Below are 25,367 nucleotides of genomic sequence, written 5' to 3'. Positions count from 1 at the left end.
ACTCAGCTTCAGCATCATGCCTTCCAGTGAACATTCAGGACTGATTTCCTTGAAGACTGACTGGTTGAATCTCTTTGTAGATCAAGGGACTCTCAAGAGTCTTCTCTAACACATAGTTCAAAAGCATCAATTCTTCGGTGCTCGGCTTTCCTTATGGTCCAACATCCATACATGTCTACTGGAAAAACTGTAGCTTTGACTAGATGGACGTTAGTTGGCAGGGTAATGTCTCTGCTTTTTTTTTTTTAATATAAATTTAATATTTTAATTGGAGGCTAATTATTTTACAATACTGTATTAGTCTTACCATACATCAACATGAATCCACCACAGGTATACCTGTGTTCCCCATCCTGAACCCCCCACCCACCTCCCTCCCCATACCATCCCTCTGGGTCATCCAAGTGCACCAGCCCCAAACATGCTGAACCATGCATCGAACCTAGACTGGTGGTTCATTTCATATATGTTATTTTACATGTTTCAATGCCATTCTACCAAATCATCCCACCCTCACCGTCTCCCACAGAGTCCAAAAGATTGTTCTAGACATCTGTGTCTCTTTTGCAGTCTCACATACAGGGTTATCGTTACCATCTTTCTAAATTCCATATATATGCGTTAATATACTGTATTGGTGTTTTTCTTTCTGGCTTACTTCACTCTATATAATAGGCTCCAGTTTCATCCACCTCATTAGAACTGATTCAAATGTATTGTTTTTAATGGCTGAGTAATACTCTATTGTGTATATGTACCACAGCTTTCTTATCCATTCAACTACTGATGGACATCTAGGTTGCTTCCATGTCCTGGCTATTATAAACAGTGCTGCGATGAACATTGGGGTACACGTGTCTCTTTCACTTCTGGTTTCCTCAGTGTGTATGCTCAGCAGTGGAATTGCTGGGTCATAAGGCAGTTCTATTTCCAGTTTTTTAAGGAATCTTCACACTGTTCTCCATAATGGCTGTACTAGTTTGCATTCCCACCAACAGTGTGAGAGGGTTCCCTTTTCTCCACATCCTCTCCAGCACTTATTGCTTGTAGACTTTTGGATAGCAGCCATTCTGACTGGCGTGAAATGGTACCTCATAGTGGTTTTGATTTGCATTTCTCTGATAATGAGTGATGTTGAGCATCTTTTCATGTGTTTGTTAGCCATCTGTATGTCTTCTTTGGAGAAATGTCTATTTAGTTCTCTGGCCCATTTTTTGATTGGGTTATTTATTTTTCTGAGTTGAGCTGCAGGAGTTGCTTGTATATTTTTGAGATTAGTTGTTTGTCAGTTGCTTCATTTGCTATTATTTTCTCCCATTCTGAAGGCTGTCTTTTCACCTTGCTTATAGTTTCCTTTGTTGTACAGAAGCTTTTAAGTTTAATTAGGTCCCATTTGTTTACTTTTGCTTTTATTTCCAATATTCTGGGAGGTGGGTCATAGAGGATCCTGCTGTGATGTATGTCAGAGAGTGTTTTGCCTATGTTCTCCTCTAAGAGTTTTATAATTTCTGGTCTTACGTTGAGATCTTTAATCCATTTTGAGTTTATTTTTGTGTATGGTGTTAGAAAGTGTTCTAGTTTCATTCTTTTACAAGTGGTTGACCAGTTTTCCCAGCACCACTTGTTAAAGAGATTGTCTTTTCTCCATTGTATATTCTTGCCTCCTGTGTCAAAGATAAGGTGTCCATAGGTGTGTGGATTTATCTCTGGGCCTTCTATTTTGTTCCATCGATCTATGTTTCTGTCTTTGTGCCAGTACCATACTGTCTTGATGACTGGCTTTGTAGTAGAGCCTGAAGTCAGGCAGGTTGATTCCTCCAGTTCCAGTCTTCTTTCTCAAGACTGCTTAGGCTTTTCGAGGTTTTTTGTATTTCCATACAAATTGTGAAATTATTTGTTCTAGCTCTGTGCAAACTACCATGGGTAGCTTGACAGGGATGGCATTGAATCTATAGATTGCTTTGGGTAGTATACTCATTTTCACTATATTGATTCTTCCGATCCATGAACATCGTATATTTCTCCATCTATTAGTGCCCTCTTTGATTTCTTTCACCAGTGTTTTATAGTTTTCTATATATAGGTCTTTAGTTTCTTTAGGTAGATATATTCCTAAGTATTTTATTCTTTCCGTTGCAATGGTGAATGGAATTGTTTCCTTAATTTCTCTTTCTATTGTCTCATTATTAGTGTATAGGAATGCAAGGGATTTCTGTGTGTTGATTTTATAACCTGCCACTTTACTGTATTCATTGATTAGCTCTAGTAATTTTCTGGTAGAGTCTTTAGGGTTTTCTATGTAGAGGATCATGTCATCTGCAAACAGTGAGAGTTTTACTTCTTCTTTTCCAATTTGGATTCCTTTTATTTCTTTTTCTGCTCTGATTGCTGTGGGCAAAACTTCCAAAACTATGTTGAATAGTAGTGGTGAGAGTGGGCACCCTTGTCTTGTTTCTGACTTTAGGGGAAATGCTTTCAATTTTTCACTATTGAGGATAATGTTTGCTGTAGGTTTGTCATATATAGCTTTTATTATGTTGAGGTATGTTCCTTCTATTCCTGCTTTCTGGGGAGTTTTTATCATAAATGGATGTTGAATTTTGTCAAAGGCTTTCTCTGCATCTATTGAGATACTCATATGGCTTTTATTTTTTATTTGTTAATGTGGTGTATTACATTGATTGATTTTCAGATATTGAAGAATCCTTGCATCCCTGGGATAAAACCCACTTGGTCATGATGTATGATCTTTTTAATATGGTGTTGGATTCTGATTGCTAGAATTTTGGTAAGGATTTTTGCATCTATGTGCACCAGTGATATTGGCCTGCAGTTTTCTTTTTTTTTTTGTGGCATCTTTGTCAGGTTTTGGTATAAGGGTGACAGTGGCCTCATAGAATGAGTTTGGAAGTTCACCTTCCTCTGAAATTTTCTGAAAGAGTTTGAGTAGGATAGGTGTTAGCTTTTCTCTAAATTTTTGGTAAAATTCAGCTGTTAAGCCATCTGGACCTGGGCTTTTGTTTGCTGGAAAATTTCTGATTACAGTTTCAATTTCCGTGCTTGTGATGGGTCTGTTAAGATATTCTACTTCTTCCTGGTTCAGTTTTGGAAAGTTGTACTTTTCTAAGAATTTGTCCATTTCTTCCAAGTTGTCCATTTTATTGCCATATAATTGCGGGTAGTAGTCTCTTATGATCCTTTGTATTTCATGTTGTCTTTTGTGATCTCTCCATTTTCATTTCTAATTTTATTGATTTGGTTTTTCTCCCTTTGTTTCTTGATCAGTCTGACTAATGGTTGTCAATTTTGTTTATCCTCTCAAAGAACCAACTTTTGGCTTTGTTGATTTTTGCTATGGTCTCTTTGTTTCTTTTGCATTTATTTCTGCCCTAATTTTCAAGATTTCTTTCCTTCTACTAACCTTGGGGTTCTTCATTTCTTCCTTTTCTAGTTGCTTTAGGTGTAGAGTTAGATTATTTGACTTTTTTCTTGTTTCTTGAGGTATGCCTGTATTGCTATGAACCTTCTCCTTAGCACTGCTTTTACAGTGTCCCACAGGTTTTGGGTTGTTGTGTTTTCATTTTCATTTGTTTCTATGCATATTTTGATTTGTTTTTCATTTCTTCTGTGATTTGTTGGTTATTCAGCAGCATGTTGTTCAGCCTCCATATGTTGGAATTTTTAATAGTTTTTCTCCTGTAGTTGAGATCTAATCTTACTGCTTTGTGGTCAGAAAAGATGCTTGGAATGATTTCAATTTCTTTGAACTTACAAAAGCTAGATTTATGGCCCAGGATGTGATCTATCTTGGAGAAGATTCCGTGTGCACTTGAGAAAAAGGTGAAATTCATTGTTTTGGGGTGAAATGTCCTATAGATATCAATTGGGTCTAACTGGTCTATTGTATCACTTAAAGTTTGTGTTTCCTAGTTAATTTTCTGTTAGTTGATCTATCCATAGGTGTGAGTGAGTCTCCCACTATTATTGCATTATTGTTAATTTCCCCTTTCATACTTGTTAGCATTTGTCTTGCATATTTCAGTGCTCCTATGTTGGATGCATATATATTTATAATTGCTATATCTTCTTCTTGGATTGATCCTTTGATCATTATGTAGTGTCTTTCTTTGTCTCTTTTCACAGCCTTTGTTTTAAAGTCTATTTTATCTGATCCCTTGGACTGCAAGGAGATCCAACCAGTCCATTCTGAAGGAGGTCAGCCCTAGGATTTCTGTGGAAGGAATGATTCTAAAGCTGAACCTCCAGTACTTTGGCCACCTCATGCAAAGAGCTGATTCATTGGAAAAGTCTCTGATGCTGGGAGGGATTGGGGGCAGGAGGAGAAGGGGACGACAGAGGATGAGATGGCTGGATGGCATCACTGACTCGATGGACATGAGTCTGAGTGAACTCCAGGAGTTGGTGATGGACAGGGAGGCCTGGCATGCTGCGATTCATGGGGTCACAAAGAGTCAGACATGACTGAGTGACTGATCTGATCTGATCTGATATTTATGTGCTCTCCACAGTCTGGACCACTCAGAGATGTTCACGGAGTTATACAGAGAAGAGAAGAGGGAGGAAGGAAACAGAGGTGACCAGGAGGATAAAGGGAGTAATCAAAAGGAGATTACAACCAGTAATCAGTTCCCTAAGTGTTCTCCACAGTCCGGAGCACACAAAGAGATTCACAGAGTTAGGTAGAGAAGAGAAGGGGGAGGGAGGAGATAGAGACAACCTGGTGGAGAAAAAGGAGAGTCCAAAGCGGGCAGAGAGCAGTCAAGCCAGTAATCTTGCTCCCAAGTAAAAATGGGTACTAAAGATTGGGTTCTTAAAGGTACAAAATTGATAACAAATACCAAAAAACAAAGATTAAAAATCTAGAGTAGAAGTTGTATTTTCAAAAACACAATATTAAAGAAAAAAAAAACAATCACAAAAATTATAAAATATATATATATATGAATTTTGCTTTAAGAAATAAGGTCTTTTTTTTTTTCCAAAGAAATAGTAGGTTATAAAAATGAAAATTAAAGGAGTAATAGAGGACTTAAATTTTTTTTAATTTTAAAAAAAAGTAAACAAAGATAGTAAAAATAGTAAAAATATATCTAGGACTTTCTCTGGTGGTGTTGTGGGCACTGTGGGGTCAGTTCTTTTTTGGATAGTTCCTTGATCTGGCTTATATTTCTCAAGATCTATAGCCCCCTTCCTATGTAGTCGGTACTAACTACAGGGTTTTAATCTATCGCACCTGTCACTTCCAAGGCTGTTCCCTCTGTTTTAGCTTCTTCTATTTGCTGGTCTCTTCAGTGTCTAATTTCTGCCCTGACACAGGGGGCAGTGGTGGACACTTTTTTAGGCTCACTTGTTCAGTCGTGCTGTGGGGAGGGAGGGACGCTACAAACAAATAACACTAGCGTGTGTTTGCAGTGTCTCGGCCACACTGGGTTTGCCCCCGCTCACGGCATGTGTGCTTTCCCTGTCTACACTGCTTAGGCTCTAGGTTGCTCTGCCAGGAACTGTCTGAGGCGGGCCCTGGGTTGTGTGCACTTCCCAGGTCTAAGCCACTCAGGTTCAGGTACTCAAGTAGACCTCAGAGGCACAGACTCGGTTGGGCCTGCATTTTGTGCCCTTCCCAGGTCCAAGCAGCTCAGGTGACCAGGTGTTTGGCAAGCGCAGTCGCTGCGACTTATCACCTTGCCCATCCCTGCCTCTCGGTTTTCTGGGTGTACAACCGGCGCACCTTCTCAGGCAGATGTTGACCGTCCAGAATCCCAAGAAGTCTTAGTTAGCAATGAAGCCTGCTTGCAGTTTGGTAGATAATGCCTCTCTGGGGCCGCAACTGTCCCCTTCTGGCTCTGGCTGCCCTCGCCTGCCTGTCACAGGAGTGGGATGGCCTGCAGCCGGCTAGTTCTGATCAGTCCTTTGTTCTGTGAGGGGGCCTGATAGTGTCTTAGGTTGGGCTTTTCGCATAGCTCTAGTCAGTCCTTTGTTCTGTGAGTGGGCCTGAAGGTGTCTTAGGTTAGGGCTTTTTGCGTGGTAGCTATCCCACAGTCTGGGTTGCTAGCCCAAGTTAGTTCCCTCGGATTGCCCTCAGGGCATTCAGGCCTGGTCCTTACTCTAAGCAATGCAGCCCGCGCCTCCCTGCCCAGCCCCCGCTTGCTAGTGGCGGATGCAGGCATCTGCGCTGCTTCTTCGCTGGGGGAGTTACCATTGGGCACATAATCCGTGGGTTTTAATTATTTATTTATGTTTCCTCCCAGTTATGTTGCCCTCTGTGGTTCCTAGGCTCACCACAGATTCGGCAGTGAGAGTATTTCCTGGTGTTTGGAAACTTCTATCTTTTTTAAGACTCCCTTCCCAGGACGGAGCTCCATCCCTACCTCTTTTGTCTCTCTTTTTTCTTTTATATTTTTTCCTACCTCCTTTTGAAGACAATGGGCTGCTTTTCTGGGTGCCTGATGTCCTCTGCCAGCATTCAGAAGTTGTTTTGTGGAATTTACTCAGCGTTCAAATGTTCTTTTGATGAATCTGTGGGGGAGAAAGTGGTCTCCCCATCCTATTACTCTGCCATCTTAGGACCACCTCTTGTCTCTGCTTTTTAAAATGCTATCTAGGTTGGTCATAGCTTTTCTTCCAAAGAGCAAGCATCTTTTAATATCATGGCTGCAATCATCATCTGCAGTGATTTTGGAGCCAAAAATAAATGTCACTGTTTCCTTTGTTCCCCCCCCCCCCGCCCCCGTCTATTTGCCATAAAGTGATGGGACTGGATACCATGATCTTTGTTTTTTGAATGTTGAGTTTTAAGCCAGCTTTTTGAGTCTCCTTTTTCACTTCCATCAAGAGACTGACTCTTTAGTTCTTCTTTGCTTTCTGCCATATGGGTGGTGTTATCTGCATATCTGAAGTTATTGATAAATCTCCTGGCAATCTTGATTCCAGCTTGTGGTTCATCCAGCCCAGTATTTCACATGATGTACTCTGCATAGAAGTTAAATATATAAGATGACAATATAAAGTCTTGACATACTCCATTCCTCGTTTGGAACCAGTCTGCTTTTCCGTGTGTAGTTTTAACTGTTTCTTCTTGACCTACATACAGATTTCTCAGGAGGCAGGTCAGGTGGTCTGGTATTTCCATCTCTTTCAGAATTTTCCACAGTTTGTTGTGATCTACACAGACAAAGGCTTTAGCGTAGTCAATAAAGTAGAAGTAAATGTTTTTCTGGAACTCTCTTGCTTTTTTATGATAAAACATGTTGGCAATTTTATCTCTGGTTGCTCTGCCTTTTCTAAATACAGCATGAACATCTGAAAGTTCTGTTCTCAGTTCATGTACTGTTGAAGCCTAGCTTGAAGAATTTTGAGCATTACTTTGCTAGAGTGTGAGATAAGTGCAATTGTGTGGTAGTTTGAATATTCTTTGCATTGCCTTTCTCTGGATTGGAATGATAACTGACCCTTTCCAGTTCTGTGGCCACTGCTGAGTTTTACAAATTTGCTGGCATATTGAGTGTAGCACTTTCACAGCATCATCTTTTAAAACAGCTCACCTGGAATTCCATCACCGCCACTAGCTTTGTTCATAGTAAGGCTTTCTAAGGCCCACTTGACTTCACACTCCAGGCTGTCTGGCTCTAGGTGAGTGATCACACCATCATGGTTATCTGAGTCATTAAGATCTTTTTTCTACAGTTCTTCTATGTACTCTTGCCACCTCTTCTTAATATCTTCTGCTTCTGTTAGGTCCATACCATTTCTGTCACTTATTGTGCCCATCTCTGCATGAAATGTTCCCTTGGTATCCCTAATTTTCTTGAAGAGATCCCTAGTCTTCCCCATTCTATTGTTTTCCTCTGTTTCTTTGCACTGATCACTGAGGAAGGCTTTCTTATCTCTCCTTACTGTTCTTTGGAACTCTCATATGCAGATGCTTTCGCTATTTTCTAACCCCATGAAACAAGACACAGCTAATTCACTCAGTGGCAAACAAAATATGAGGCCAAAATTTCAGGCAGCCTGGAGAGAGCTGATAAAACTTGCGGCTTAGTCCGTGAGAGCAGCTTCCGCAAACCCGCTATCTCCAAGGACCGCCCCGAGGGGCACCAGCGCGTTCAGTTTTCGGGTTCCGAAAAGCCCGAGCAGTAAAAAAAAAAAAAAAACAAAAACAAAACCAATCAAAGGAGGGCATCTGGTTAAGGCAGATCAGTAGAAGAAAGTGTCCCATGACCCTACCTTTGACCCCTCTTATCCTATCCCCTGAGGTGGTCCCCTGGAAGAAACCCTATGAAACCTTTGGGAACCATCTGATACTGAAGAATTAGAATTTTATTCAAGATATATTGTGGCTTGTGCCACTTGAGAGACAAAATGCATACACCTTATTTAATGAAATTACCACTTTCTACTTAGTATCTGTAAGCTGCACAAGGAAATTACTAGTGGTACAAAGACAATAATTTCACTCAGCAGCCAAGCCCTGACAATTCCAAGAGGACAAGGGAGCATGCCATCCCCCCTCTGATGTGAGAGAGGGATCAGACAAATAGAAAGGATGGACCCCAAGTCATCCAGGGGTGCTCTCTAGTGGACAAATTGTTGTTCTAAAATTGAGGATGGTATTCTCAAAAGAAGCAATAAGGGGGCCCCAAAACATCTAGGGACTGGCTAAATATGTTATTGTGCCTCTCACCATTCTGTACTCAATACTGCCAATGCAGGGTTTTACATACTAGTATCACCTGCTCTGTGGGCTTCCCTGGTAGCTCAGCAGGTAAAGAATCTGCCTGCAATGCAATTGACCCTGGTTCAATCCCTGGGTTAGGAGTATCCCCTGGAGAAGGGATAGGCTACCAACTCCAGTATTCTTGGACTTCTCTGGTGCATAGATGGTAAAGAATCTGCCTGCAATGCAAAAGACCTGGGTTTGATCCCTGGGATGGGAAGACCCCCTGGAGAAGGGAATGGCAACCCACTCCAGTATTCTTGCCTGGAGAATCCCCATGGACAGAGGAGTCTGGGGTCACAAAGAGTTGGACATGACTGAGTGACTAAGCACAGCACATCATCTGCTCTGCACATGAAGTTAACTGGTCTCAAGCTTAAGAAATCTGAGCTCCACATTCCTGGAGGAGTGGAGAACAGTCTACACATGGAATTGCTTTGAGAGGTAGAGATGCTATGTTTTAATCATCTTTCTTAGAACAGAAATTCATTTGATAAGTGAGAGATTTGGCCATGGGTCTGTTGAAACAGACAAGGGTTAACAACAGAAGTGCTGAGGCGCAGGCACAGACAAACCAAGGGGTGAAACATCAAACAATTACCAAGTCTGAAAAATTCTCACTAATCTCCAACCCACTCCCAATCATGTGAGGTATTGTACACTGAATAGTGGCCCCTTAAAAAGGTGTGTTCAAGCCCTAAACATGACACCTGTGAACTGACCTTATTTGGAAGCAGGGTCTTTGCAGATGTGATCAAGCTAAGATGAGGTCACATTGGATCAGGGTGACCCTAAATCCAATATGACTAATGTCCTTATGAGAACAGAAGAGATTCAGACAAACAAGGGATAATGGCCACGTGGTATCAGAGCAGAGACCACAATACTGCAGCTGGAAGCCAAAGAACACAAGGAAGGCCGGTGCACACCAGTGGCAGGAAGGAAGGATTCTCCCCTGCAGCCTTCAGGGAGAACACAGCCCTGCCAGCACCTGGACTGGGGACTTGTAGCCCCCAGACCAGGGAGACAATAAATCTCTGTTGTTCTGAGGACAGAGAGAACAGACCTGTAGTTCCCAACAGGGAGGGAGCTGGAGAGACTTCAAGTGCGAGGTTTTGGATTAGCAGATGTAAGCATCATATATGGAATGGATAAACAACAAGGTCCTACTGTGTAGCACACAAAGAATTATATTCAGTATCCTATAATAAACCATAATGGAAAAGAATATTTAAAAATAAATATATGTATATGTATAACTGAATCACTTCACTGTACAGCAGAAATTAATACAATATTATAAATCAACTATATTTCAAGAAAATAAAATAAATTTCTGTTGTTTGAAGTCACCCAGTTTGCAATACTTTGTTACAGCAGCTCTAGAAACTGATACTCTAGCCTGAGCCCACACTTCTGTCTTCTCAGCTTTACTAAGACTCCTAACTGCTTCTTTTGTCGCCCCTCTAGTGACCATCAGAGGAATCTCTTAATTCCCACATCAGACCACATCCTCCTCTGCTCTGGACCATCCAAGGCTTCCATCTCACTTCTGGGCTCACTGCCCACTGCTCAGAGACCTGTTCCCTCCACATCCCCCTGCTCACTGTCCTCAGACACTCTGGTCTTCCTGCTGTTCCTCCAACCTGCCAGGTCAGCTCCTTCCTTAAGACCCCCTTGCCTCAGATTCCCTCTCCCAGGTGACATCACGGTCCCCACCTTCATGTCACTCAGACCCTGTGAGACACCAGCTCCTCAGGGAGGCAGCCAGGATGTCACCTTCTTTGTCATATCTGTCCCCATAAGAACAGGAGCCCCGTGTAGGCAGGGCCTTGCCCTCCTGCTGCACAGGCTCCCACATGTATTGGGCACATAGAGACCTGGGCAGTGAGACCAGCAACTGGCAACACCAGCAGAGAGGGTGTCTCTGACCCAGGTGCTTGGCTACCCAATCTTGCTTCCTGTACTAATGGAATATGCTCTTCAGGCAAACTGCATGACAATCATGTGGATACAAACAGGTCTTAGTATCTCTAATTTTCAAATAATACAATTTGACTTAAATCCTGGAAAAGGAAAACAAAAAGTTCTAAATAACATTGCATCATTATCCTTAACAATTTCACTAGAACAGTGATGATTCAGTAGCCTTGTGGTTGTACTTCTATACACTTTAAGCTTCATGTGGCTTAGAGTGTAATAGTGACATTTCTACAGGCCTTTGGATTCATCCTCAAATACCACCACTCTGAGAAGGAGTGTACAACTGAGGGAGAAGAGGGTATTTACCATTAATCCAAGAAGAGTGACCTGTTGGGAGGCCTGGCCTTCAACACATCTGAGCATCAGCAAGTTCCACAGACTTCTAAAAATTACTTACCTTTTTCAATAACAGAATCTGACTTGCATCTTTTAGGTACTGCCACTGATGAGTCACTAAGATTGTGATCTTCTCATGCAAGACTTGGCAAATACACCTACAAACGTAAAAGGTACAGTATGTAAAAACATGAATGGGGGTGCTTCCAATTGAAAACACATATTTTGAAAACATAATGAGACAAAGACAACACAGGAGTTGAAGATCCATAGTTTAAATACCAAATAAATAATACAAACTAAGTACCAATATAAATCAATAAATCTGACTAAGTCCTCAAATTCATCAGCAGCAAACCTGAATCCAGCTCTGTTCAAAAATTCTACAAACCAGTCCAGTAAAGGAGGCACCAACAACTAGGTTTTTTTTCCCTCAAAAAACTCATCAATTATTTACATGTTTCATGATGATAAACAACTGACCAATACTGAGATTCCAAAAACTGACTGAACTAAAACACTATTTCATCACTATACAGGAATGGGAGAAGAGGAATCTATGTCATTTAAAACTCTGTACATTTTTCTCAAGCAGTTTTCTAAGTGATTGTTTATGATTTATAATGTACACAGTAACAACAACAAATTAATAGACTCTTGGTAACCTTTGCCAGAGTGCGTTTTCTAGACACTTCTTCCCAAATAGCATTAGATAGAAAATGAATGCTAGTGTGGCCTCCATACGTCTCTGCAACATTCCATTCCAACCAGGAAGTAAACTTTTTATTTGAACCAAAAACTTTCTGAATATGAAAATGAAAGATGAGAGTCCAAATGGCCCAAATCACAGGAAATCATCTAACAGCTCAAGACACACAATTCTCTTAGCCAAGACCCCCCAAACTATCCAAACTTAAGTGTTTTTTTTTTCACAGCAACCCCCTCAAACTGCCCCCACATTTTAAATGCAGACCCCAAGGAACTCAGCCCCAGCCTATTCCTACAGCGTCCACAACCCCTTCAGAGAAGTGAGTAGCCAGGTCCGAGGCCCCAGTGAGCATGGGCAGGGCTCCAGGCAGGTACTCTGAGTGCCCTGCACCCTCACAAAGCAAATCTCAGGAACATGGGCCAGAGCTCAGCCTGCTGAGTGAGTCAGATGGAGAACCTGGAGGCAGTAGACTGCAGCTCAGTTCCATCAGACAAGCCACTAAACCTCAGTTTCTTCATCTCAGAACAACATCAATGACAATCACGTGTTCTGAGAAGTCTAACCACCAGTCTGCTCAGTAAATGTAAGCTCCCTCCCCACTCCTCCCTAATTACAAGTGGTCATATGCTTTGGATTCAGAATAGAAAAACTCTGAGGGGACCCTCTGGACACAGGGTCTGTGATCAGAAAGAAGATCCTGGGATGCAGACACACTCACCATCATTTCATTGATTCCAAACAGATTTATTTTTACCTTTTTACATTTACCTTACCTTTTAGCTTGTGTAATCTTACCTTTTCAGAGAAGGCAATGACAACCCACTCCAGTACTCTTGCCTGGAAAATCCCATGGACAGAGGAGCCTGGTAGGCTGCAGTCCATGGGGTCACTAAGAGTCAGACACGACTGAGCGACTTCACTTTCACTTTTCACTTTCATGCATTGGAGAAGGAAATGGCAACCCACTCCAGTGTTCTTGCCTGAAGAATCCCAGGGATGGGGGAGCCTGGTGGGCTGCCGTCTCTGGGGTTGCACAGAGTCGGACACGATTGAAGCGACTTAGCAGCAGCAGCAATCTTACCTTTTAGCTTTTGTACCTAAGTTTCTTGACTGAGTAACCCACTCCTCCAGTTAGTACCAAAGTTTTTCATGGAATTGTTGTCAATCAGTCCATAAGTTATGTCCAACTCTCTGTGACCCCATGGACTGCAGCACACTAGGCTTCCCTGTCCTCCACTGTCTCCACAGTTAGCTCAAATTCATGTCCATTGAGTCAGTGATGCTATCTAACCATCTCATCCTCTGCTGCCCCCTTCTTCTTTTGCCTTCAATCTTTCCCGGTGTCAGGGTCTTTTCCAATGGGTTGGCTCTTCGCATCAGTTGGCCAAAGAACTGGAGCTTCAGCTTCAGCATCTGTCCTTCCAATGAATATTCAGGACTGATTTCCTTTAGAACTAACTTTTTTGATCTTTTTGAAGTCCAAAGGACTCTTAAGAGTCTTCTCCATGTTCACAATTTGAAAGCATCAATTCTTTGGCACTCAGCCTTCTTTGTGGACCAACTCTCACATCCATATATGACTACTGGAAAAACCATAGCTATGACAATAGAGACTTGTCCACAAAGTGATGTCTTTGCTTTTTAATACACTGTCTAGGTTTATCATAGTTTTCCTTCCAAAGAGCAAGTGTCTTTTAATTTCATGGCTGAAGTCACTGTCCACAGTGATTTTGGAGCCCAGAAAAATAAAATGTCACTGTTTCTACATTTTCCCCTTCTATTTGGCATGAAGTGGTGGGACTAGATGTAATAATCTTAGTTTTTTTTAATGTTGAGCTTCAAGCCGGCTTTTTCACTCTCTTCTTTCATCCTCATAAAGAATTTGCCTGCCATTGCAGGAGACATGGGTTCAATCCCTGGGTTGGGAAGATGCCCTGTAGAAAGAAATGGGAACCCACTCCAGTATTCCTGCCTGGAAAACTCCATGGACAAAGGAGATTGGCGGGCTGTAGTCCATGGGGTTGCAGAGTCAGACATGACTGAGAATACATATGTACACACTTTCACCCTCATCAAGAGGTTCTTTAGTTCCGCTTCACTTTCTGCCATTAAGGGTTGCATCATCTGCAAATCTGAGCTTGTTCATATTTCTCCCAGCAATCTTGATTCCAGCTTGTGATTCACCCAGCCCAGCATTTTACATGATGTACACTGCATAAAAGTAAAATAAGCAGGGTGACAATATACAGCCTTGACATACTCCTTTCCTAATTTTGAACCAGTCAGTTGTTCCATGTCCAGTTCTAATTGTTGCTTATTGATCCACATACAGGTTTCTCAGGAGACAGATAGTCTGTTATTCCCATCTCTTGAAGAATTTTCCACAGTTTGTTGTGATCCACACAGTTAAAGGCTTTAGCATAGTCAATGAAGCAGAAGTGGATTTTTTTTTAGATTTCCTTGCTTTCTCTATGATTCAGTGAATGATGGCAGTTTGATCTCTGGTTCCTCTGCCTTTTCTAAACCCAGCTTGTACATCTGGAAGCTCTCAGGTCACATACTGCTGTAGCCTAGCTTGGAGGATTTTGAGCATTACCTTGCTAGCTTATGGAATGAGTGCAATTGTACAGTAAAGTGAACATTCTCGGGAATGTTCTTTGGAATTCATGGAATTGTTTTTCTTTAATTCAAAATACCTGTCAATAGTCCCCAAAGGCAGATGTTAATCAAATATGATGGGCCGCTTTATCCAAGATGGACCAACCGAAAAGTTTTTAAATGTTTTCTTCCTAACATTCCATCATAGATGAGGTAATATAATTACAATGAAGTGATCAGTTGATGATTTTGAATTTCTTCCCAAATAATAATTTTTATCCAAATCTCTAGAAAAATATTTTCCAAGTTTTTAAGAGTAAAGTTTTCCAAGTCATGCCATAAAAAATAATTGCTTCAGTGATGAGCTGTTTACACATTATTTCTAGGTAAGAGCTGTTAACCACATAATTCCCTATATCAAAATAATCCTATATAAATGCTGTGTTAAGAGGGGACGTGGTAGATTATTGTAGATGGGATATAAGTAATATAGAGTCCCACCTTCATTCATTTGACTGGCTGACTTTGGTTAGGCAAAGGCGCTATCCCAAGTGCTGAGGATACACCCACAGGTCAAGACAGTAGACAACACTATGCACCATGGAGAGGGGAATACACTGAACTAGTATAGAAACTTAGCAGCAGCAGCAGCAGTATAGAAAAATACACTATTGGGCTGTGATGTGTGCTCTGAGGGAAAAGCAAGGTGGCACTGCTGTCTTAGGTAGGGTGACATGGGAGCCCTGAGACTCTCTGGGGAAAAATCCTGGAAGAAGACACAGCAGGTGCAGGGGTCCTGGGGCAGAACATGCTGGGCTGATGAGCCTTCCTGCATTCACTGCTTAGGTTTGCGGGTCGGGGGGTGGGGGCGGGGCGGGGGCAGAGGCTCATAAATGGTCAAATGCACCCACTGAGGGCTGTGGGAAGACAGAAGGCATGGGGGCCCCCTGGAGGAGCAGGAGGGAATGGCAGGACCCATCTTCCACCTTCCTTCTGTGTGCTGGTACACTGCTCCCTGGCTCTGGGACAGAGGGACCAGTATGTACAGACAGACAGGGGTGAGGAAGGACCCCCCCCATAAATCTAGCACAGCCAGATACTGATTGGGTATGGGGATGAGCTGGGAAGGTTGATAGGGCAGATGGCAAAGTAGCCTGTTCTCTATTTGAGGACCTGGAACTGCATCCTGAATGGCGTGGGGGGACAGGCGGGATCTATGAAGGGCTGGAACAGGAGGGTGAGCTGTGTAGACAGCAGTGTCAGAATCTAATCAGGACAGATCTGAAGAGCAGATGATGCAGGAGGTGGGGGGTCTGATGATGTAGGACTGGACCAGGACACGATCCATGGCTGGACACAGGTGTCACTGCATCAGTTCACCTAAGGCCCCACACCTTATGTAGGTGATAGAACTCACTTAGTGTAATAAGTGTAACAACATATAGGTGTAAAACTTACGGACCTTAATAACCTTGGATATAGATTCATGACTGAAGAAAACTGTTAATGGCTAGTAGAAATATTATTCACTCACTTTTAATACAAAATACTCCCCATTATTAAGCTTCAACACAACCACCATCTCTCATAGCATAATGCTCCATCCAATTTTCTAACTCACTGACAACATTCTCAGTTGCTGCTAAGTGATGTCCTAAATATTGCATTCATGCTCCCTGCCCTAAGTTTCCCCAGAGAATGTGGTTCTGATTAGCAAAGGACAGTCTTAATTAACAAGCTTGCTTCTGTCAAGCGCACATCCAGAGTCATTACATCCAAAATGTTGAGAGGACTTTATAAACACATCCTGGGTTCAGAAAAGAACTTGGGAGAGCTTTTGTGATAGCACAGTGACACTTGACAATCAGAACTCTGTCTCCTCCCTTCCCTGTGATGCAAATACAATAGTCAGCAGAATCTCTTCTTACACTGATGGAGAATTTGTGCAGATGCACACAAGACAGACTGACAGACATTTGTGATTTCATGGTAGGGTATTGAGAACAGGGAGGCTGAACTACTCATGATGCCAGAAGTGGAGGGTGGGGAATCTCTGCCACAGTACTAGAGCCATCACTGAACTCATGACAAGACACGAGGCATTTCTCTAAGGGAAAATTCATCAAGCCATGATCAGGAGAGGATAGGAAAGGGGGTCAGACCAGAGAGCTGGAGGCCATGCCAAGTGTCAGCTGTGCTGCTCTCTTACTTTGAAAGAGTCAGTACTACTGTGCATTTTTTGTGTGGCAAAATACATGTAATATGAAATCTACCATTTTAACCATTTTTAAGTATACACCTCAGTAATGTTAAGTACATTTACATTGCTGTGTAACCATCATCACCACTCATCTCCAGAGCTCTTTCATCACCCCAATACTAAGCACAAGTTACATACAAACTTTGGTAGAACTCGTACAATGACCCTGCTAGTGGATGTGGAACACCAGCTCCTTGTATCCAGAGCTTAGAGCTGCCCCTACATGTCTCTCTCTCACATACACACACTGCTAACTCTGCTGAAATCTTTTTGCTTTGCTAAGTAGCATGAATTGTGAGTTGTGAATGAATTATTTCCCCTACAAATGTATACGCTGATGTCTTAACCTCCAGCACCTTAGAATTTGGTGACAGGATCTTCCAAGAGGTATTTAAGTTAGATGAGGCCATTAGGGTGGGCCAAATATAATCTGACTGGTGTCCTTAGAAGAGGAGACTAAGACATAAGGACAGAGGCACAGGGGTGCAGGTGGACAGAGGGAGGACCATGTGAGGACACAGTGAGGAGGATGCTATCAGAAGCCAAGTGGAGAGGTCTAAGGAGAAACCAAACTGCCCATACCTTGATCTTAGACTTTCCCAGCTTCCAAAACTATGAGATAAACTTCTGTTATTTCTAAGCTTCCCAGGCTCTGGTCTCCTGTGAGAGCAACCTGGATGGACACAGCCCCAGCAAACTAACACAGGACCTGACAGTGAGAATTTCCAAATAGCTTCTCTTTGCCAAATACCCCGCCTCTTCCAGGCAAGGACATGTCTGCTGTTTTCCTCACAGCCCTGCTTCCTCCTCCCTCCATATCTGAGCTTCTACTCTTCCTTCAGCAAAGGACTGGGCCCACCTCTCAGCCTCCACACACCTGCCCAGCCTGCAGGTACCCACGGCACTTCCCACCCAGCTCTGGGCAAAGGGAGCTTTCCAGTTTCAATGAAAGCCTCCAGCTGCCAATTCTGCTTTCACTCAGCACTTACTATCCTGTATTAAAACCCTCTAAATGTCAAAAAGCAACAGTTAGAACTGGACATGGAACAACAGGCTGGTTCCAAATCAGGAAAGGAGTATGTCAAGGCTATATATTGTCACCTTATATGCAGAGGGCATCATGAGAAATGCTGGGCTGGATGAAGCACAAGCTGGAATCAAGCTTGCCGGGAGAAATATCAATAACCTCAGATATACAGATGACACCATCCTTATGGCAGAAAGTGAAGAACTATAAAGCCTCTTGATGAAAGTGAAAGAGGAGAGTGAAAAAGTTGGCTTAAAACTCAACATTCAGAAAACTAAGATCATGGTATCTGGTCCCATCACTTCATGGCAAATAGACAGGGAAACAGTGGAAACAGTGACAGACTTTATTTTGAGGGGCTCCAAAATAACTGTGGATGGTGATTGTAGCAGTGAAATTAAAAGACACTTGCTTCTTGAAAGAAAAGCTATGACCAATCTAGACAGCATATTAAAAAGCAGAGACATCAGAGATATTACTTTGCCAACAAAAGTGCACCTAGTCAAAGCTATGGTTTTTCCAGTGGTTATGCATAGATGTGAAAGTTGGAGTATAAAGAAATCTGAACACAAAAGAATTGATGCTTTTGAACTGTGGTGTTGGAGAAGACTCTTGAGAGTCCCTTGGACTGCAAGAGATCCAACCAGTCCATCCTAAAGGAAATCAGTCCTGAATATTTATTGGAAGGACTGATGCTGAAGCTGAAACTCCAATACTTTGGCCACATGATGCAAAGAACTGACTCACTGGAAAAGACCCTGATTCTGGGAAAGACTGAAGGCAGGAGAAGGGGATGACAGAGGATGAGATGGTTGAATGACATCACTGACTCAGTGGACATGAGTTTGAGTAAACTCTGGGAGTTAGTGATGGACAGGGAGACCTGACATGCTGCAGTCCATGGGGTCACAAAGAGTCGAACACGACTCAGTGACTGAACTGAACTGAGTTGCTGACCTTTTCCTCAACCCTCTGTCTTAACAAGCTCCACGTAGAGACAGGTTCCTTAGAGGCAGGAATGAGAGCTGAGCATCCTATTCTCCCTTAATTCTGCCCAGTGTGGGTCCTTACCCTCTCCTGGCTGACCATCTTCCTTTGTAAACTAAGAGGTTTTGTGCAGTGACATCTCTAAGGGCATCGATCTCAGGGCACACAGCAGGCCTTTAATAAGTGCAGCTGGAAGGACTCGTTGGCTTCACCAAGGTGAGCAACAACAAGATGGAGTAGATGTGAATGCTGCTTCAGAATAAGCAAGTTTGTGAGACTTTCAAGAAGACCCATCTAGATTCCAGCAGAGGTCTCAGTCAGCGTGTATTAGGACACATTATACACAGAAAAGCATCAGAGTTTTTCTACCTCAGGGATTCAGTGGTCAAACAAGAACTACCAACAATAAATTCCATAAACACAAAGTGAGAGTCAGGACTTAAGCCAGATTCTAGATACCTAGTTTCAAATTCAAGTTGACCCTACATGTGGGTCTAAGTATTCATTCTACTAAGCATCAATGAAACAATGTTAATGTTTGAGGCCATATGCTGGTGAGGAATAAATCACTTTGAAATTCTAGACTTTAGTAAGAATTTCAAATCGACGGAATGACAAGCATAATAACCCAACAAGGCCTTTCCACAGAAGTCATATGTCAGTACTAAAATCTTCACTTTTAACATGCCTTAAACAAATGATGGAGGAAAAGAACTGGCAGCCAAGTAGCAGGTCACCTAGTCCCATTCTCCAATTTAAAAAGCATACATCATCTTTCTTCTTTTTAGATTTTTTTTTTTTTTTTTTTTTGGCTGTGTCAGGCCTTAGTCACTTCATGCAGCATCTTTTGTTGCAATGCAGACTCTCAAGCTGGGTGTGCAGGCTCTGGAGCATGCGGGCTCAACAGTTGTGACCCATGGGCTTAGTTACTCCATGGCATATGAGATCTTAGTTCTCCAACAGGGATCAAACCCATGTCCACTACATTGCAAGGCAGATTCTTAACCACTATGCCACCAGACCACCCTATTCATAGTCCTTCTTATCCCTAGGGTCTGGATTCAGCAACTACAAGTAGCAGGAGGAAATCTCCCATCTATCCCTTACTCCCTAAAGCACAGACCCCACTGTCCTCTGCACACTGGAAGCACCTTCTGTATTTTCCTGCCCTGACCTTAGCATGATGCAAAATTTCTCTATGATGGATCTTCTGTGGAGGGAAGGGAGGGAAGAGAGAGACACCAGGCAGAGCGAGTTGAGTCTCCCAAAGTACAAAGGCTTTCCTGGGCTCTCTTCCCTGGTCTCTACAGGGTTCCTGGAAAGAAGAAATGATAGAAAACAGGAGCAAACTCACTGTTCAAACAAATGCCTGCTGACTTCTGTGTCCACTGCACTGAGCGGATCATCCAGGAGGTAGATGTCTGCATCCTGATACACAGCTCTAGAAAACAGAGAGATGTCAAGAGAGGACACTTCACACTCTTTGAGTCCCATCTATGAATCATGACAGTGTTCAAAAACTGTATGTTCATTCCAAGAGCCTAGGGAAAGAGCCAAGACCCTGCTTCACACAGGCCCACCCAGTGAGCAGAGTCTGCATGCTCACTTCCACTAGGAGCCATGGAGAAGGAGGGGCAGGATGACAACTGAAATGCCATTTACCTTGCAAGGTTGACCCGGGCTTTCTGCCCTCCACTCAGTGTGGTTCCTCGGTCTCCTATGACAGTTAGATCTCCATTTTCCAGAAACTGTAAATCCTACATGGAAAGAGAAAAGGGAAAAAAACAAAGAATTAAAATGTGTTGTCCTCCTGCCATCTTAGCCCTTCAGTGTTAGTACTTCATAAAAGTGTTTGATCAGCAGCAGTGTGCTTATTTTCATAGCAACTAAATTGTGACTTTGAACATTAAAAAAAAAAACAACTCAGGAATGGTAATGTGTTTTAATTGTATATTTTTTTCACAGCATTTATGCATTTGACCATTATAACAGGTATTTAGTGAGCATTGATTATACAGCAGACATCGTTCTGTACACATGAAACAAAGTCTCAGAATTTCTTTCCATGGTGGGAGACGGACGACATGTAAAATTAACCTGAGCACAAGTACTGAGGATGAGAAGGAAAAGGAAGCGGGCTCAAGGGGATGGAGACTGAAGGAGGGAAGTGAGTCCACACTAGGGTGGGAGGGCTCTGCTCAGAGTGGGTGTGAGCAGATCTGGGAGGGGGGTGGCGCTTAGGCAGACCTGGGGAGGCTGCTCCTCACAGAGAGAGGGGCGGGTGCAGGGGCCACGGGGGAGATGCCCAAGGGGTTCAGGACAAGTAAGGACACAGGAGAGTGGAGCTGAGTAGGAATGAGGGGAGTGAGGGCAGAGACAGAGAAGGAGGAGCCTGGGGTCACTCCAATAAAGGAGGAGTGATGTGGTCTGATTTTTAAGAAATCAGTCCTGCACATTGTAGAAAACAGACGATAATGGGAGAAAGGTGAGGGCAGATACAAGCAAGGAGGCTACTGGAATAATCTAGGTGAGAGATGACGGTGCCCAAGACCACAGTGGGAGCAGCAGGAATGGAGAGACAGGGTCAAACTCCAGACACATATGGAAGGTGGAGTCTGGAAGACCTGCTGACGGGACAGGTGTGGGCTATAAGAGAAGAGGACTATGGTTTCTGGGGTGAGGAAGGGGAAGGACAGGGTCTCCATTTACTGAATTGGGGAAGATGGTAGATGTAGGTTTAGGAGACTTCCCTTGTGGACAAGCTGAGATGACCTCCCAGTGGTGTCACAGTGCAGCTGGACATGCAGGTGTGAAGGTCTGTGCTAGAGGCACAGGTGTGAGAGCTGGTGGCCCAGGCTGGTGAAGGCACAGGTCTTACTTTATCAAGGAGTAAATGTGTCTTAAACAAAACATTTTACTGATCTCAGCCTCAGCTTCCCACTCTCTCTGAAGAGATGATACCTAACCTGTGTCTTCCACAGTGATACTTGAGGTTAAGTGGTAGACTGACAAGATCAGCACAAGAAATGGAAACAGAAAAAATAAGCATATGAAAAGATACTTGACAGAAATGTCATTCTGTTCAGTTCAGTTCAGTTCAGTCACTCAGTCATGTCTGATTCTTTGCAACCCCCTAAACTGCAGCACACCAGGCCTCCCTGTCCATCACCAACTCCCGGAGTCCACCCAAACCCATGTCCATTCAGTCGGTGATGCCATCCAACTATCTCATCCTCTGTCATCCCCTTCTTCTCCTGCCCTCAATCTTTCCCAGCATCAGGGTCTTTTCCAATGATTCAGCTCTTCGCAGCAGGTGGCCAAAGTACTGGAGTTTCAGCTTCAAAATCAGTCCTTCAAATGAACATTCAGGACTGGTCCCCTTTAGGATGAACTGGTTGGATCTCCTTGCAGCCCAAGGGACTCTCAAGAGTCTTCTCCAACACCACAGTTCAAAAGCATCAATTCTTTGGTGCTCAGCTTTCTTCACAGTCCAACTCTCACATCCATACATGACTGCTGGAGAAACCATAGCTTTGACTAGATAGACATTTGTTGGCAAAGTAATGTCTCTGCTTTATAATATGCTATCTAGGGTGGTCATAGCTTTTCTTCCAGGGAGCAAGTGTCTTAATTTCATGGCTGCATTCACCATCTGCAGTTATTTTGGAGCCCAGAAAAATAAAGTCTCTCACTGTTTCCACTGTTTCCCCATCTATTTGCCATGAAGTGATGGGACCAGATGCCATCACATTCTTTTTTTGAATGTTGAGTTTTAAGCCAACTTCTTCACTGTCCTCTTTCACTTTTGTCAAGAGACTCTTTAGTTCCTCGGGGTTTTCTGCCATAAGGGTGATGTCATCTGCATATCTGAGGTTATTGATATTTTTCCCTTCAATCTTGACTCCAGCTTGTGCTTTATGCAGCCCAGTGTTTTGCAAGATATACTCTGCATATATGTTAAATAAACAGGGTGACAATATACAGCCTTGACATATTCCTTCCCCAATTTGGAACCAGTCTATAGTTACATGTCCATTTCTAACTGTTGCTTCTTGACCTGCATACAGATTTCTCAGGAGGCAGTTAAGGTGGTCTGGTATTCCCATCTCTTGAAGAACTTTCCACAGTTTGTTGTGATCCACACAATCAAAGGCTTTGGTGTACTCAATAAAGCCAAAGGAGGTGTTTTTCTAGAAGTCTCTTGCTTTTTTGATGATCCAACTGATGTTGGCCATTTGATCTTTGTTTCCTCTACCTTTTCTAAATCAAGTTTGAACATCTGGAAGTTCATGGTTCACATACTGTTGAAGCCTGGCTTGAAGAATTTTGAGCGTTACTTTGCTAGCATGACAATTACTCTGACAATTATTCATGCACACACTACAGATAAGAAAAACATTTCACAAGATTTGAAGTAAAATCCAAGTCAGGTTAATTCCCAGCCACCATTTTCTGATTAGGTTAAAGGGAAAAGCCTGAGTTGAGCATATATTACAGTTCCTCCCACTGACAGGAAGGTGTTCTTATTCACGTTATTTTCCTCTAAGTTAAATTTAACCAATTCTCACTGAACAGCAGACACACAAACTAGGGGCAAACTATGAAATGGTGCTGCTGATTTTGATGCCATCCATCCAGAAGAACATGAAAAGCCCTTCACTGATGGTGGAGACTTAGTGTAGAAACAACACACAGTAGACTGTTGAAACCAATAATGAGGCCCTGACAGAGGAAGGCTGGGTTCCAGAGTCAAACGGCAGACATCTTTCCTTTCTTACAGCTTTTCTTCCATTTGGGATTGCCCTTCCTCTCATGGCCTGTCAATATCTTGCCCATTTTTCCAGGCTCAGCGCAAACACACTCTCCCATGAACCCATCCTGGACTCATCTCTTCCTGCTGGTTTCCTAATTTTCTGTTTACATCTCTCATCTCCCATGAAGGACTGTCTTATTCTGGTCCATCATTTGTACACATGCACACGGTGTCTCTCAGCTCCTGGAGGGTAAGATCTGTGGTGGACCCCGATACTGTTTATCTCTAATCCTCACAACAAGCTGCACAGGAAGTACTGGCCCCACATCACAGATGAGGAAACTGAGACTAAGTGAGGTCACATCACTGCTCTGAGGAATGCCTTTACGTAATGTACTATGTATAGGGCACCTACATAAATATAAACTTAAATAATGAAAGTTAAATATTCAAATATCTTCTTTCTTACATGTCATATTTTATGGATGTGTTTTACCAAAAACTGAGCTTATAATTAAGAGCTAATTTTTTTTCAAAATTATTCTAACATTTATAAAGTGCCTGTTATGTCCCTAGCAATCAGGTGCTTTAAAATCACTCCTGCATTTCATTCTCAAAACAACATTATGAGGTTGATAGTATTATTATCTCTATTTTACAGATGAAGAATCATGCACCTAGCAAACGGAGAAACAGACTCAATTCCTGAGCCTCTGACTCCTGGGCCTTGAAGTTCATGTCATCAGTCTGAATTGATGTTGCCACTGTGATTACTTCATTTCTCCCTATTTTATCATATTAATAGAAATGTTTTCAGCTCAATGAACTTAAATGTTTACTTCAATTAAATCTAGTATAATATATGATGTTGTAATTAACATATGTAATACAAGAAAATTTACTTTTTTCTGTTTTTTCTTCCAGGATTTGGGGGCAGTGGGGTTAGGGAAAACAGTGAGAAGAAATCTTTATTTATATGTATGTATATTTGTAGAGAAAAGGGCTATAATAGTAAAAATAGCTACCATTTACTGAAACACTGGCATGTTTGCATTCCACATGCATGACCTGTAGCATTTACAATAATCCCATCTCTCCCTGCATTCAATAAGAAAAGAAATTGAGATAAACACCCAGAGTTAATAACTAAGATTGTTTCTCTCCAAAAGCCAAGCCTTTTCTACTACACATACAGTTTCTGTAACTACAGGTCAAAATAGTTCTAGGACACACCTATTATCTACGAAAGTATTATCCCCATCCACTGATACAGGGATTCCAAAAAAGATAAGCAAAGAGTCTCATTAGGTGGTTCCCAGGTGCAAAAACCTTGCTGACCTCTTGCTAATCATTGTCACAGATGACACTTCAGAGCAGCAACAAAACCTCCTGGATACCCTCTGATCCAGAGTCCTTGTTTTGCTGCAGATACATCAGAGGTCCAGGCAGGTAACAAGACATGTCCAGAGTGACAGTGAGCAAGTGACAAAGCTGCGGTCAGGACACTGCTCTCCGATCCCTCCCTTCCTGCCAAGGAGGAAATGGACACAAGGGGCCCCAACTCCATGTCCCAACCACGCAGAAAACAGGAGAGTGGTCCGTGTCTTTAAACATCACACAATATACAGAAGAATCACTGTGCAGGCTGGTCCAGCAGGTCCCCTTCCCACCAGAGTCTGTGCTGCACACATGCCCTAGGCTGGGTGAAGCCCCAGGACACTGCCTTCATTACTGGTCCAGTCACTCCACGTGGCTGCAGCAAACCATCGGCTCCCATAGAAAATACTGAATGGCAGCCACTGTCCCAGCACCTGCTGTTCTCCAGAGATGCTCAAGTGTGGGGGAAAAGATAAGGCTGAGCTTCCCAGAAAGGTGAGGTCATAAAAGAAATAGCCACACAGTGGCCTGGGTCTTTGGAGCCTGACCTGGACATCAAAAATTTAACTTGATTAAGGTAATTATTAACCTATTTCTTATGAAATG

The 25,367-nt window shown here is 42.6% G+C and overlaps 1 protein-coding gene across 2 annotated transcripts in view; it reads right to left on the bottom strand.

Annotated features, from left to right (window-relative positions):
- LOC113902482 (multidrug resistance-associated protein 4-like) overlaps positions 1-25,367 on the bottom strand; it is a 298,821-nt gene that overhangs the window by 125,560 nt on the left and 147,894 nt on the right. For both annotated transcript variants that reach the window (XM_027557816.1, XM_027557814.1), the window contains exons 12-14: positions 20,294-20,388; positions 19,986-20,072; positions 11,112-11,208 (exon numbers count right to left, since the gene is read on the bottom strand). In XM_027557816.1, the coding sequence (XP_027413617.1) occupies positions 11,112-11,208; positions 19,986-20,072; positions 20,294-20,388 (279 nt within the window). The remainder of the gene's footprint in view (positions 1-11,111; positions 11,209-19,985; positions 20,073-20,293; positions 20,389-25,367) is intronic.

The sequence above is a fragment of the Bos indicus x Bos taurus genome, chromosome 12 (assembly GCF_003369695.1).
Source record: "Bos indicus x Bos taurus breed Angus x Brahman F1 hybrid chromosome 12, Bos_hybrid_MaternalHap_v2.0, whole genome shotgun sequence".
NCBI classification, from domain to species: Eukaryota; Metazoa; Chordata; class Mammalia; order Artiodactyla; family Bovidae; genus Bos; species Bos indicus x Bos taurus.
This window is presented reverse-complemented; position numbering and strand designations above follow the sequence as displayed.